Consider the following 14,166-nt stretch of genomic DNA (forward strand, 5'->3'; position numbering starts at 1 on the left):
CCCCCCCCCGTACCCCACTTCATTTCAGACCATTTAAAATGGGGGGGGTAGGATTTCCCCCCCTTCTTTTCTCCCCCCCCCAACCATATGTTACAAAGGCGGGGGGTGGGAAGGAGGAGAGGATCCCCAGAGCCGCCTCCCGCCTCTACCCGAGCGCGAGAACAAAGAACTTCCCTCTCCGCTCTCCCGCCCCGCACGTGGGGGGCGAAGCGGGGCTCCTCTCCCCGCCCCCTCGCGCCTGGCGCCGCCTCCCGATTGGTCGGCCCCGGCCCCCGCGGGGCGGGGCGAGGGGCCTCCCGCCCAATCCAGACGACGGCAGGTTCTCCCCAATGCGAGCGGTGGCCATTGGGCCGCCGCCGGGTTTGGCGCTCTGTTGTCCTGGGCTGAGGGGCGAGGAGGAGGAGGAGAGAAAGAAGAAGGCGCCAGGCAGGAGCGGGGGGGCCGGCGGGCGCGCGCCCTCCTGGGACGGAGCGTGGAGGACAAGCGCAGCCGGGGGCAGCAGTCGGCCGGACCCGGCGCCGCCGTTGCCGCCAGGGAAGGGGGTGAGCGAGTGGATGGCGGGGAGGGAAGGAAGCGAGAGAAAGAGGGAGGCACGCCCGCCCTGGGCTCCTTTGTCGCGCTCGGGGGCGGGGGGATGGGGCGCGAGTTGTGCGCGCGCGCGCCTGAATATGTATATGTGTGTGTATGTGTGTGTGTGGGGGGTTATCTATAGGGCGAGCGGGGGGCGTGGCTTCCCATAAAGGGCAGCATGGGGGCGTGGCCTCTCCACCATCTCTCCTCCCCCTTTGTGTTCTTGGGGTGGTGGTGGGGGGGGGGGCTGCATTGCAAGGCGTTCCCCGTCGGTGGGAGGCGGTTGGTATGGCGGGATGGGGGCAAAATGAGGGCGGAGGGGGGGGGGGGAGTCCTATAGTGAGTGCTGTGGTGGGGCTGTGGGGTGGGGGGAGTGCTTGAGGTTGGAGGAGGAGGGCGGCCTGCCCTATGGGGAAAGGCATATGGGGCTGTCGGCGTAGGCGCGCGGGACTTGTCGCTTTTTCTTCTAGAGCACCTAGACGAAATTTTCCCGAATCATGTTTCGGACGGCATTGAGTGGACCGGTGTGCGATTTCAGGAAGGGAGGTGGGTCCTGAAAGTTTGGGTCCTGGCTGTCAGAGGGGCTTGAGGTCGGGATCGTGCATGCGGCGTGGTGGGCACCGAAAGCTCTCCGTAGGCACCCGCTGTGGTGAGTCCCCAAGGGATGCGGGGTCTTGGGGATCTGGTGACAGCTGGAGGAAGACACGGAGCGTGCACTGTCCTTTGTTTCAGTGGGGTACTGTCCAGCACGCCTAGCTAGGTTTTGCCAGGGAAGACGCTCAGGTCTTCGCAGACACAATGGAACGACTGAGCAGACAGCTTCTGAAGACTCGGAAACCCAGCTGGCTCAAAGAAGGGGGAGAGCGGGTTGTATTTTTAGAGATGGGATGCATGCCTGCCCTCCCCACCTTGCCCTTGCTTTTTAGAGCGAACTTCTCCTGGATTGTGTTGCAGAAGCCAGGGGCCGTTTGCAAAAGACGGCCCTTGGGCAAAACATTGCAAATTCAAAATGATTGAATCGGGAGGGGGGGGGAGTCATGTGCCGGAAACAAAGGAAAATACCGTTGTGAGAGAGATTCTTTACACCTGAGACGTTTAAGCCATCGCAGCCTATTGTGCTGGTGTAGTTTTCCAGAAACTGAATTTGGTAAACCTGTGGCGGGAGATGAGTTGTCAAATGGGGAGGTTTTGGGCTTTCCGATCGTAGATGTTTCACATATACTGAAACGAATACTGAGAAAAGCTTGCTTCACGCCTATGTAATGGCTCATAGTGGAAAAGTCACAGTGGATGTGTAGTTTCGAGTCTGGTAGCACCTTGGGCTCTTTGGGAGGGTATGCCCATTCTTACTTTTTCTTCCATGATTTATTTTAATCTGTTGTCCACCTTTACTACCTAAAGGCTTCAGTGTGTGCCAAAAAAGTTGGCATGTAAAAAATCAATTACTTGATATTAGTACTTAATAAAAGCCATTTATCATGTGGTCCGTTGGTCCTTTGGATAAATACTTCTCAACTCTCGTCCATCGACTGGCCCATCTTGCAGCACCTTTATCTGTGTTTCTGTTTTAAAAGAGCTTGTGGTGTGCATGTGATTCACCAGTCTTTTCAAGAGATCTCATTAAGGTTTTTGCACACCCCTGCAATTTAGCAATGTATAGAAGGCAGGCATCTGGCACCATGCCAGCATTTGACACAATTAATGAAATTCAGCTCCCCTCCCACCCCTGATTCCAAAAGCAAAACCAGTTTAAGAAGATTTTGTTTGCTCCACCCAAGAGCTTTCTCTGTATAGGAACTTGTTTCCGCCCTGTGTTGTGAAGAAGTAGTTATCAGTGTCTCTTCCTTCATCATGCCTACTCTCAGCCTCCTTCCCACATCTGGCACCACCACAGTGGGCTTTCCCATGCCCAAAGTGTGTTGCACCATCACATTTCCTACCTTGCCTAATGTTATTAAAGAGGCCTGCGTAACATGTACCCCACCAGGCTAAATGCAGTTCATCAGCTGTGTTTTGTGGTCTGCCATGTGTTTGATGCTTCATTCCCCCCCCCCAATTGCTATCCTAGACAGGCCGCAAAAACAGGTGGTTTATTAATTCCCTGGGGCATTTAGCTTGGTGGGACACTTAGCTTGTGTATATCTGATGTAAAGCTAAAGAAGTCAGCTGTAATAGTCCTGCAGCAGCATTTGTCTCAGGGAAGAATTCTACAGTGTCCTTCAGTTGAGGCCTTTCTTGATATCAGCCCCATGTTTATTTTATTTTAAATGTATTGCCATTTTTTCTCTAAAAGGTGCCTAAAGTAGCTTGCAAATGAGGTACGCAGTGAACTAGAATAAAGTTTATAAAATAAAAATATGATAAAAGTAGAAACAAGCAGAAAACCAGCTTAGGTTTTATTCACATCACCCCCTTGGGGGAATAGTGATTTCTATGTCACTTTACAAGTCAAGCAGGGAACTGGCCTGCTAAGTGGAGGGAGTTAAATAATCTGTGTGTGCATGGCCAACAAAGTGGTGACCAGCCTTGCTTGCAGTGGAAAAGCAGCGTGTGAAGCTGGGCCTCCGATGATGACATGAGTGTTCGGTGCCCCCTGTGCACATATCACTGCTGGTTTGCATTCATAAAGCACTATAAACAGCTTTGGGCCAGGCTGCTGATGAACGGTTTTGCCACATGATGAAAAAAAGAAACCAGGGATTCTTTTGTTTTGTGGGTCTGATGTCTTCCTTCAGAGAAATGAAGAAACTGTTGGCCATTTAAGGCTTTGTAGGTCAAAACCAGCAGTTGTACATTGATCTCTCCTCCATTTTACACTCACACCAGCCCTGTAAGGTTAGGTTAGGCTGGGAGAGAGTGACTGGCCCACAGTTACCCAGCAGACTTTATGGTGCAATGGGGATTTGGTTTTTCATTCTCCCAGATCCTAGTATCACAGTTTCTTTAACCACACCAGGCTTGGCTCTTTGAACTGTGTCACCGTTGCAAATGTAGATGCAAACAACATTTTAAATGTTCAGGCCCACATGTCCTGTGAAGAACTCAGAGGTAGAGTGCATTACTATTCAGTGGGAAGCCAAGACAAGGCAGGGAACTTTTGTCTACTTAATACGTTGACCAGTTCTAGAGAGAATGAAGAATAGGTGGGCTTCTCTACCCAGGGAGCCCTGCTCAGCCAGATCTGGTGAAGGGCACTGTCCATGTCCTGAGTCTGCACAATTTGAAACTCCTTTATTTGCCAATTACCTTGTGTTCTATCCCATAATGCCTACAAGCGCTCTTCTTTACTCAGGAGTGTGAGAGAGCAAATGAGTTTAGAGCTATAATTTTTCTTGAGAGCCAATGAAGAAACTAAATGCTGTAATTTCATATAGCAGTAGAGCATTTTTCCTTTTTTGATGTTTCCAAGTAGCTATTGTGTAATAATTAGTGGACATTGTGAGTAGAAGCAGAAAGAGAACCAGTGCACCTAGGAAGGATGAGTTTTTCATAATATTAAAAAGATCCTTTGCGTGGCGATGGTACAGATGGGGGCAGTTAGAAAAGAGCCAGAGTCCAGTAGCACTTTAAAGACTAACAAAATTTGTGGCAGGCTGTGAGTTTTCGTGAGTCACCGCTCACTTCTTCAGACAGTTAGTAAGCCACAAGCTGACGTTGCAAAGTGGTCAGGATCAGAACTCAGTTCTGCTGCTTTTGAATCTTGCTTTCGTGTGGCAGTGTGGGTAGAGGAGCAGAGACAAAAAGAAACAAGCAGGAAGATTTTTTCAAGTCTAAATATTTGTAAGATTAATAATATTTGTAAAATTAAAATGATTCTTTTATAATGAAATAAGTAAAATGTACAACCCTAATGCAGGATGAAATAAGATGAGCAGATGGCAAAGGGAAATTCAACATCCGCAAGGGGGTGGGATATGCAGAATATTAGCACCTGTGATGAGTTGAGAATCCTGGATCCTTCTTAAGTGCTTGGAGCAGGTTTGTCTTGAATTTGTCAGTGAATTCTAATCTAGCAATGTAGCCTTTGATCCTGCCATTGAAGCTCTTTCATAAAGAACTGTAACTTTCAGATCAGCAACAGAATACAAAATTGCTGAATTAGAGTCCATTACCAAATTGAAGACAATGTATCCCTCCTTCCTGGGCTTTAACAAGCACTTGGGATTCCTGACTCACTAGAGGTGCTAACGTCTTGAATATTCCACTGCTTACGTGTGTTAAACTATTCAGATGTGTCTCTGTAACTTCCTCTTGTATCTGCTTATTTCATTTCTAACATGCACTAGATTTTACATTTTGCCTATCTAAGAAAATCTGGTATTGTTTTTGAATTGGATCTTGTTTTGACGTTTCTTTGAAACATCCCTCCTCCCCTCTTTCTGATGTGCACATAATGGTCATGATGAGTTTACATTCCTGTACAACTGATGATGTGAGCGTTGCTGGAGTCAATTGTGTTAGTCCGTAAGGTGCCTCTGGACTCCAATTTTACTCTGCTGCTGCAGTCTAGCACAGTTGTTCATAACAAAGAATCAGGTTTCTGTCGGAGCAGGCCTGCGGATTACGTTTCCCTACCAGAGTATCTGTGGTCACTGAGATCATTCCCGTTATGCGTTGGTTATGACCCATGGTCTACCATTGCCTAGAAGCTTTTGCATACTGCTGTTTCTTTAAATATTATCTCTTACCTGTGACAGTTGCAGTGCAGAACATGCCTGAACAATCTTGGCGCCATTTTACTAAAATCACAAAGAGAAACCTGCACGTGTGCGAGCTCTGGGGCTGTCCTTTTTACTTGCATTTTGAGCAGAGTGTTTGCTAGGATTGCAGGGTGGACTGGGAGACCAAAGACAGTGTTTTGTTTTTAAATTAAGTAGTAGGTTAACACTTCTTTAATTTGAAGGTAGACAGGATGTTTCACCATGCTCGCATTCAACAGACAAAGAATGTCTCAGGAATCTCAGAAACCTGTTGCAGAGCCTTTCAGTTCATTCAGTGCTAGTCTGAAAGGGATTCTTATGAACCTAATCTTGACATCCCAAACTTATGTGGCTCAAGCTACTTCAGTCCTAACCAAATTTCCCTCTAAGTGGACATGGCTTCCTTAGAAGTAAAAAGGCTGTTCTGAACAAACCTTTTGGCCGTGTTCCTGTGCTCACCTAGTGGAAAGTCCCTCTGATCAGTGGGGTTTACTTCTGAATGAGTCATAGGTCCACACTGTACCTTCACTCGGCAGGGATCTTCCTTGAAGATCTGAGTACATTTGGTTAGGATCAAGCTATACAGGGGGATTGAATTGCAGCTAGTCATATTGGAATATCATTTTAGTAAATGCAGATAGAACAAAAGCAGGCATTTGAAAAGGATATCGTTCACTGAAGTATGTGCCTTTTAAAAAATTAGCTCTTCATCTATGAATACCTTCTGAATCGTTTAAAAGAACTCGTGTTATGAAGTTATTTCTTCATCTGTAGAAAGCATTCCTTGTCAGGAACGAACATTGCTTCCACTTCCTGTAGTATCACAGAGTTAATTTTTGTTAATGCATTTTATTTTAAGACATTCTTGATTTCAGTAACAAGTGCTTACCTAAAAAGAAAAAAAGAGGAGCATCTTTTACTAGCATAGCATTTTGTAAGGGGACTTAACTTCATTCAGCCTATTTCATCATCTGTTGAAAATACTTCAGCCTACTGCTTGAAAGAGTATCGCCGCAACGTCCACCTCCACCACAGTATATTTATAGTGGCATGAAATAAAATTTGTTACACAGCTGACAAATGGGCTCAGCTTCGTGTGCATGTCTCTGTGTATGAGACTGACAGCCCTCTCTCGTGTAGGCTTTCTCAGAACTAGTGATGGTACTGAATCTTGAAAACTGGGGGGGTTGAACTATGAACTATGAATCATGACAACCCCCACCATCCTCCCAAGGCCATTCTGAATTGGCTGAGACGTATCTTGTGTGTGCCCCAGTTCAGAACAGGCTGAATTCTGTGCCGGCCTTCACTGTCGCTAACATTTGTTTCCCCCTTTTCCAAACTTACCCTGAGAAGGTGGGGATTGAAAACATGGAAGCATTTTGGCAGTTGAGGGCTCAGAACTGAGACCTAGATACTTGTGTGGGAAGGCACGGGAAATGTCAAGGTGGGGATGACTGAGGCGACTACCAGTGTGATGTAGTGGTTAGAGACTAGGATCTGGGAGACCCAGGTTTGAACCCCCACCGTCCCATGGAAGCTTGCTGTGGGTGGCCTTGGGCCGGTCACGGTCTCAGCCCTAACCTACCTCACAGGGTTATTGTAAGGATAAAATGGAAGAGAAAAGAATGGTACAACCTGCTTTGGGTTCCAGCTGGGGAGAAAGCCCAAGGTATAAAGGAAATAAATGAATAATACTTGTAACAGTTGTCCAAACCTCAATTATGAGGCTTATAGATACTGCAAAACACTCTCTACCTCCAGTCGGGAAGGACAGAGGATGTTGGCAGTAACCGGATGCATTATGGCACTGATGAGAACCCAGGGAGTATTATGGGGCCTAATTCCGAATTAGGCCTGCATTTAAAATGTGCCTAGTCTCTTGCAAAATTATTTTGTTGTAACTAGACCTGTTCCGGTTGCACCCTGGTGAATTCACCCCACACTGAGAAGGAAGTCCCAGTGTACTTTGTGGAATTTAATTCCAAATGCGCATAAAATGGAAAACTAATATTGAATGGGCTTACAAGGATATATGTTTGTTTAGGGTTGTCCTGTAAGTGAGCTTGGGTTAAAAATACAAACATGGCTTTAAATAATCTTAACAAGATAATTTGCTATTTTAAATTATGTTAACAGCTAGATTTTAATTTGCTGTTTTGGGGATTTTTTAATGTGTCTTATTGTATTACAGACCTGCTGCTTTATTGTTTTGCTCTATTGTATCTATATTACATTTTAGCTACCTTGGAATGAAAGTGGGATCCAAATCGCCATTAAAAAAAACACAACCTTTTCTGTGATGTAGCAGTACAGACTCCTTAACCTAATAAACTTCTAACTGCTGTCTTAGCTGTGTGCCTCCAATTTACAGTAGTGTGGTTCTTTTGATTGACATTACTTCCATTGATAGGCTTCATTAAAAGTGTCCTCTGATGCTGTTTTATGTGGCATAATGGCAACAAAAGATTGATGTGATAATGCTTCACGATAACTGTATTTCATAACTGAGGAGTAAGCACCTGCACTCCATCTCCCAAAACCTCTTCTCAAAGCTGTGAAGCAAGCGTCTTAGAAGAAGTCTTTGCTAGCAGCCAGAAATTGAGTACACCACACCACCACATGCTGACTAAAATGAGTATTTCTCACCTGTCTGTGTTGAAAACTAGCTGGCTGTCTTGGAAACTATGCTACAAGCACTTTAGATCCAAAAAGCTCCTTAACTTTGGGGGTGCTATTTAGATTATTATTTTTTTTTAATTTAGTGATTGAACTTGCTGGTTCTTATAAAATCTGGGCACTCAGTGCAAAATGCTCACTAACTGAAGGGGAATCAAAATGTAGTGTTAATACTGTACATTAGATGAGTCCTGCAAATAAGGCCTGAAGGAAGATTTTTCCTTTTCCCTGGCCTTGGGCTCAAGAAGCCAGTAGCATCAAGGATCCATTAAGTTTTTACTGTGATGGAGGCAGAAAGGAACATTGGGAATATTATTTTTAAACAGGGAGAATTTCCCACTGTCCACAGATAACTGCTGCTTCCTGCATTCATTAACCGCTAGTGGACTGCAGCCGTAGCTTGCTTCTGAGCTCTGCTCACCACCCCATTCATTTGGGCCTGAGAAAACTCCTGGGCCTGACATTTGGCTCTGGTGTTTAGAAACTGGAAAATGCTAGATATAAGAATATTCTGTGCTCCTAACCCTGATTCAGAAAATTTCCCAGTGCTTAATTTTCCCCATTTCTAAAGATTTCCCCTCCCCCAATCATATTTTTCCATCTCAAACATTTGTTGCTGTTGGGCCATAAATTTATCATAGGGTACTTAAGAAATTATTATGTAAAAGTAAAAATGTGCTAAATCGGATCACAGTCTGTTTAGGACATCAGATTATTTTCTAGAATACTCTCCAGTTCATTTTTTTTTCTAGATGATCCACATCACTGCCATGTACTGTTTGCAGGCTGCTGCCACACACGCTAAGTAATCCACTTTCAATCCACTTTCAGTGCACTTTCAAAGTGGATTTTGCCAGTTCACACAGTAAAACTCCAGTTGGAAAGTGCACTGAAAGTGGATTGAAAGTGGATTATTTAGCGTGTGTGGCAGCAGCCGCATGCTTCCTTCCACTAACCCCATCACATTATTTTTCACACCAGCCTTTTCTGCTTCATGGGCTTGAGCATCTCACTGCTGAAGGTGTATGAACTTTTGCTGTTCTGTAGGACAGTGTAACAGTCTTTAAATTGACTTTCCATTAGCAATCATTTCACATCTTGCGTCCAGTTCATATGTTAATGTTGACACATGGAAGCTGTTTCTGTGTGACCTAGTTACGTGTTACGCTGATAACATCTGTGAATGGGTAGCCCATCTGTCAGAAGAATAAGTACTTCCCATGCTGCCATATCAACAGTTCTTTGTAATTATTTTAAATGATATTTATCTCCTACCTTTCTTTGTGGCTCAAAGCAGCTGAGTTAAGTAGTTCATCCAACCCTTCTGGTTCCTGTTTCAGACACTGTTGGTGGGGCATGGGACTGGACCATGTGTAAGCAACCTCTATCCTAAGTACATATCCTTTTAGACAAGTACTTGAGGTAAAGAGAGCAGGGATATTTTTATTTGAATGTATTACCAGAACCAGGGTAATCTATTGAGGGCCGTCTAATCTGTGATATAATTTGTGGATGAAAACAAGTTCTGTACAAGAACCATTGGACAACCTGTGGGAAAATTACCACATTTGACAATGGTAATATATTTATGTGGTATTAGATTAAGATGGGCAGCCATGTTTGTTTGTCTGTAGCAGTAGAAAAGAGCAAGAGTCCAGTAGCACCTTAAAGACGAACAAAAATATGTGGCAGAGTAGGAGTTTTTGTAAGTCACTGCTCACTTTTTCATATACAGCTAGAATGGGAGTCCGTCTGTCCTATTTATTGGAATGTGGAGTGATTTCATATTACAATAGCAGGTGAATGACAATATTACGTGGTATTGTGCAATTTGTGTGGTAATATAAGTACATTACCCTTATTTCCTGTACAGATTTGTCTTTGAGTAGGCATTTCATGGTATATTCATTGGTCTTGAATTCTTGTGGGGAAATGTAACACTGTAAGCAAATGAGATATATGCTTTTATACCACTTGCAAAGAGCAATTAATTTTGGCTTTTTTCTTATTTCCAAAGTAGATCATTTCCCCCATTTACTGGCCTATTTTGAAATATTCCATGCTTTCCTTGTATTGGAGGACAACTAGTGTAAGAACCTTTTGTCCTTGTCAGATAGCACCCCCTCCCCAGTAACCCATATTAATGAGATCCACTTGTTCTCATGAGTCCTGTCATAATGTGAGACAGGATGTGGGATTCTGAAGATTTGCAAAGGTCCTGGCTCAGAGGATTTTCAACAAGAGATGCTTGACTGCAGAAACAGATTCAAATACAGTTGTGGGAGCAAGAGTTCTGATGTCATCCCCTTATTAATTTTTAAGTCCAGTATTATCTATTGCTGTCATTTATCCATAAAATCTTAAATATGCCAACTACAGATACAAGTTTGCCACCTGTCTCTGGTAGGTAGCGTTGCGTATAAGTGAGAATATATGTAGTATGAACCAAGAAAAAGTTGTTTTTAAAAACTAAATTCTGTTTATTTTTTTAAAGAAAAGCAATACAAAGGTAGGCTGGTGATGGTTCTGAAAGTTGTAGGTTTTAATAGTAATAATAATGAAATTAATAGCTTTTGAAACAAACTAAGTCTATACAGTTCCATTTATTTAGTTCATTTATACCCCTTTTGTCCTCAATGTGGACCTAAACCCACTTATATCATTCTAGTCTTCTCCATCTCATGCTCACAGCATTCCTGTGAGGTAGGTTAGGCTGAGAATGTGTGACTAGTCTGAGGTCACCTTTCAAGTTTCCACAGCAGAGTAAGTATTTGAACCTGGGTGTCTCAGATCCTAGTCAGACGCACTAACTTACATCATACATGGTTTTTGATGATCTGGAACATAAGCGTTCAAACCAGTGACTTTAAAGCATGAGTGAAACTCATGAACTGATTTCTTGACCTCTTTTCCAGCAAAGGAAGAGGATGGTTATTAATATTGTTTCTGTTCTTTACCTGTTTAAAAATAAAAATAGGATGAGAATTTTCTAGCATAAAAGTTTGGGTATGTTCAGAATGAGAATTTTGAGAAAGATTTATTTAATTATGGCCCCGGTCACACGGCAACATTGCCGTGGGAGAGGCACAGAAGGTGGGCGGATTATCTGGGCGCGATCACGCCCCAACATCTGGGAAGTGGAGTGCACCCGTGGCATACCGCTGACAATGCGCATTTAAAAACTAGTACGTCCAAAGTACTAGTAAACGTGTGCCACAGGCTGCCTCCAGACGCCCGTGGTGTGATCGCGCTGGCGCGCGGCATTCCCCTCCGGTTCCTCATTTACCCGCTGGTGCCGAGGGAAGGACCCGTGCTCTGCTGCCGGCACGTCTGATCGCGTAATCACGGATCAAACTGCGCCAGGGCAATTAGCCATGCCTCCCCCCCCCCGCGATATCTGGCCCGTGTGCCCGGGGCCCAAAATGAGCAGAACATATGTGTGAGAACTTGCGAGGGGCACCTCATTTTCTCCCCATATTCCCCATCCCACACAATTTCCTCTTTACCCTCCCTCTCCCTAGTAGCCCCATAATCACTCCCCTTCTTCCGTCACTCCCTCTCACCAATCAACCCTGTATTCAGCTCCCCCCCAGTCTTCAGTTTTCGTTCCCTCCCCCTGGTCCCCTCTCCCATCCACTTGACTAGCTTTTTCAGTCCTCCCAGCTTCTCCATCTTGTCTCCCCTTTTTCCTGCTTCCTTCCCTCCCTACTCTTTTTTTTTTACCCTTTTCAGTCCTTTCCTTCCTCCCAAAGGTTTGGTGGATAGAAACCCAGGCTTGAAACTAGTGTTATGAATGTCTAAGAGCCTCCAAAATGGCCACTGAGATCTCAGAAGTAATCTTGCAAGCTCTTGATGGGAAGCCCCAAGTTTTCAGAAAAACCCTCTCAACTGTCCCAGCCCCATTGTGTGGATTTTTTTTATCCATGTTCTAGGGCCCTGTTAAAGATAAGATATAATGCGGGCAACTAAAGTATACAATTGTTTTAAGACTTTGTGCAAATGCTGTTAGCTGTTCCTGTTTTATTATATTCATGTACACCATTCTTGCTTGCTGTATGAAGACAATCTTTTGGCATTTTAGTAGGGTTCCATCCCACAACACTAGAATAATTCATGATTAAGGCAATGGGGCAATGATGAGATTTAAATGAATTTGATGAGAGCTGTTTTGAAGATGAACCTGCGTATTGTCCAAGAATCTCACACCGTCTATAAAAGTGGTCATTTGGTTGGGTAGCTGTTTTATTTTCATCCTTACCTTATCTCCCTTCTCTTTATCTGGTTTTTAAGTTTTTATTTTAATATCTAATCGTAGGCATGCCGATCAGTCTCAGAGGCCTATTTAACTGCTTCTTGGTAATATTGCATGCATTTATTTATTTATTTACCTTACATTTGCTATACCGCCCTAACCCCTTTAGGGGTCTCTGGGCGGTTTACATTTGTTGTGGTTCTAGGAACCATTCTTTTCCCTAACTTGGGCCACAGTAATGGGATGGGGAAACCTACCAGCACCCTTAGTTCTTGAGCGGCTTGTTGTTTCTCTGGCGCGGCATTGTTCCGGCGATCTTTTTTTTTTTCTGGCATACTCCTAGCGCCTGTCGGCCAGCGGGACTGCGCAGGCGCCCGGCTTTCACGCTCTGCTTCCTGGTTCGGCTCAATCCTGTCGGCTCCGCCTTCCCAGGCGCCACGCATCATCGGGCGCCCCTCAGTCTCTCGCCTCCGTCGCACTGCATGGTGTTCATTTTGCCGCCAGGGATCGCTCTGTTCTTGCTGCAGCCGCCGCATCGCCGCCCTTCTTTCACCACCAGATGCTCTGTCGCCGCCATTTTCTTGCCGCTGATGACTCTGCCGTCACTCGCCGTGCTCCACGATCTTTCATTAGGTACCCATTCGCCTACTCGCATAGGTGTTTTTATTTCGTCTCTATAGTTTCTGCTGTCCAGGGTTTAGAGCCATTGTATTGCTACAGTGGTATGTCTTACATAAAATGTGGCTGTGCTCCATCTGATGTGTGTGATTTTTTTTCTTTCTTCCTTCAGGGTTGAAATAGACTTCACCACAGTCTGTCTTCATGGGTATGCTTTTTTGTGTTAGCACTTTACTAATGCATTTTGGGGGAAACCCCTTGCAAACCAAAATTAATAATTGGTATGCAAGTGTTGAGCTGAGAGGTGACGACCACAGAGATATTAGTGCTTTGGATAATGAATGGAAGAACATATTTAGTTGTTGTTTTTTAAACAGATCACGTACAATTGGGAAGAATTTACCAACCCATTTAGAATTACAGGATTAGAATTCCAGAAACTTTACATTGGAAAACTGGTCTGTAGATATAGGCACTTAAGGTATACACAAATTAGAGAAGAGCTGATTACTATTTAGGAAGTAGCTCCATGAAGTAGGATTTGTGTATTAAAGATTGTAGCTAAATTGAAGCAGCAGTGTGTTTCAGGAAACATAATTGATGTTTAGACTTGCAGTAGCAGAAACAATATATGTAAAACCCTGGAAGTAGTAATACTTAGTAATCATTTGGGCAGACCTCAACTGGATTATTGCATCTTGCCTGAAGTGTTGTATTTAAGAAGGCTACTAATAGGACACTTGGAAGGGGGGGAAGAAATCAAACGCTTTAGGCTTTAGGATAAAGAACCAGGAAAAAGGCTGGAATGGAATGGACAGATCAAGACAAGAGAAGATTATAGGGTTGGGGCACATTTGCCACTAAAGATTATAATAAAGTGCAGTTGTTTGCCAGTGCCACTGAGGACAGAAAAAAGGATACATTTCTGTTGCAGGATTATAGTGTTACTAGTAAGGAAAGCCCATCGTGGCGGTAGACGACGGGCCCTAGATAGGAAGGAAGGGTGAGTGGAAGGCAGGAATGGAGAAGAGGAGGTAGAGAGAGAGAGAGAGAGAGAGTTAGATAGGTGGGAAAGAGAGAAACGGGGGGGAGGCAGAGTGGGGTTAATGGTATTATTTTGGAAAGAAAGGAAGGGAGAAAGCTAGGAAGGAAGGAAGGAAGGAAGGAAGGAAGGAAGGAAGGAAGGAAGGAAGGTAGATGGGTAGAAAGACAGAGATTGAAAGAGAGTGAATGGGAGGAAGGATAGTTGAGAAGGAAGAAGGGCAGAGAAACAGAGGGGGGAAACAGAGTGGGTGAGAGAGAGGATGTTGGGAGGGGAGAGAGAGAAAAAGGAGGGGGGGAGGGGAC

General features: G+C 44.5%; 1 protein-coding gene across 5 annotated transcripts in view; it reads left to right on the forward strand.

Moving 5' to 3' along the window:
* Positions 1-341: 341 nt before the first annotated feature.
* EZH2 (enhancer of zeste 2 polycomb repressive complex 2 subunit) overlaps positions 342-14,166 on the forward strand; it is a 54,905-nt gene continuing 41,080 nt past the window's right edge. For 4 of the 5 annotated variants that reach the window (XM_015422152.1, XM_015422153.1, XM_015422156.1 and 1 more), the window contains exon 1: positions 983-1,116. In XM_015422152.1, coding sequence (XP_015277638.1) covers positions 1,068-1,116 — 49 coding nt within the window. In that variant the 5' untranslated portion in view covers positions 983-1,067. Of the gene's footprint in view, positions 543-982; positions 1,117-14,166 lie in introns of those variants that run through there. The other variant, XM_015422157.1, reaches the window with a different exon arrangement.

Source organism: Gekko japonicus, unplaced genomic scaffold (assembly GCF_001447785.1).
Source record: "Gekko japonicus isolate JY-2015 unplaced genomic scaffold, Gekko_japonicus_V1.1 scaffold330, whole genome shotgun sequence".
Classification (NCBI taxonomy): Eukaryota; Metazoa; Chordata; class Lepidosauria; order Squamata; family Gekkonidae; genus Gekko; species Gekko japonicus.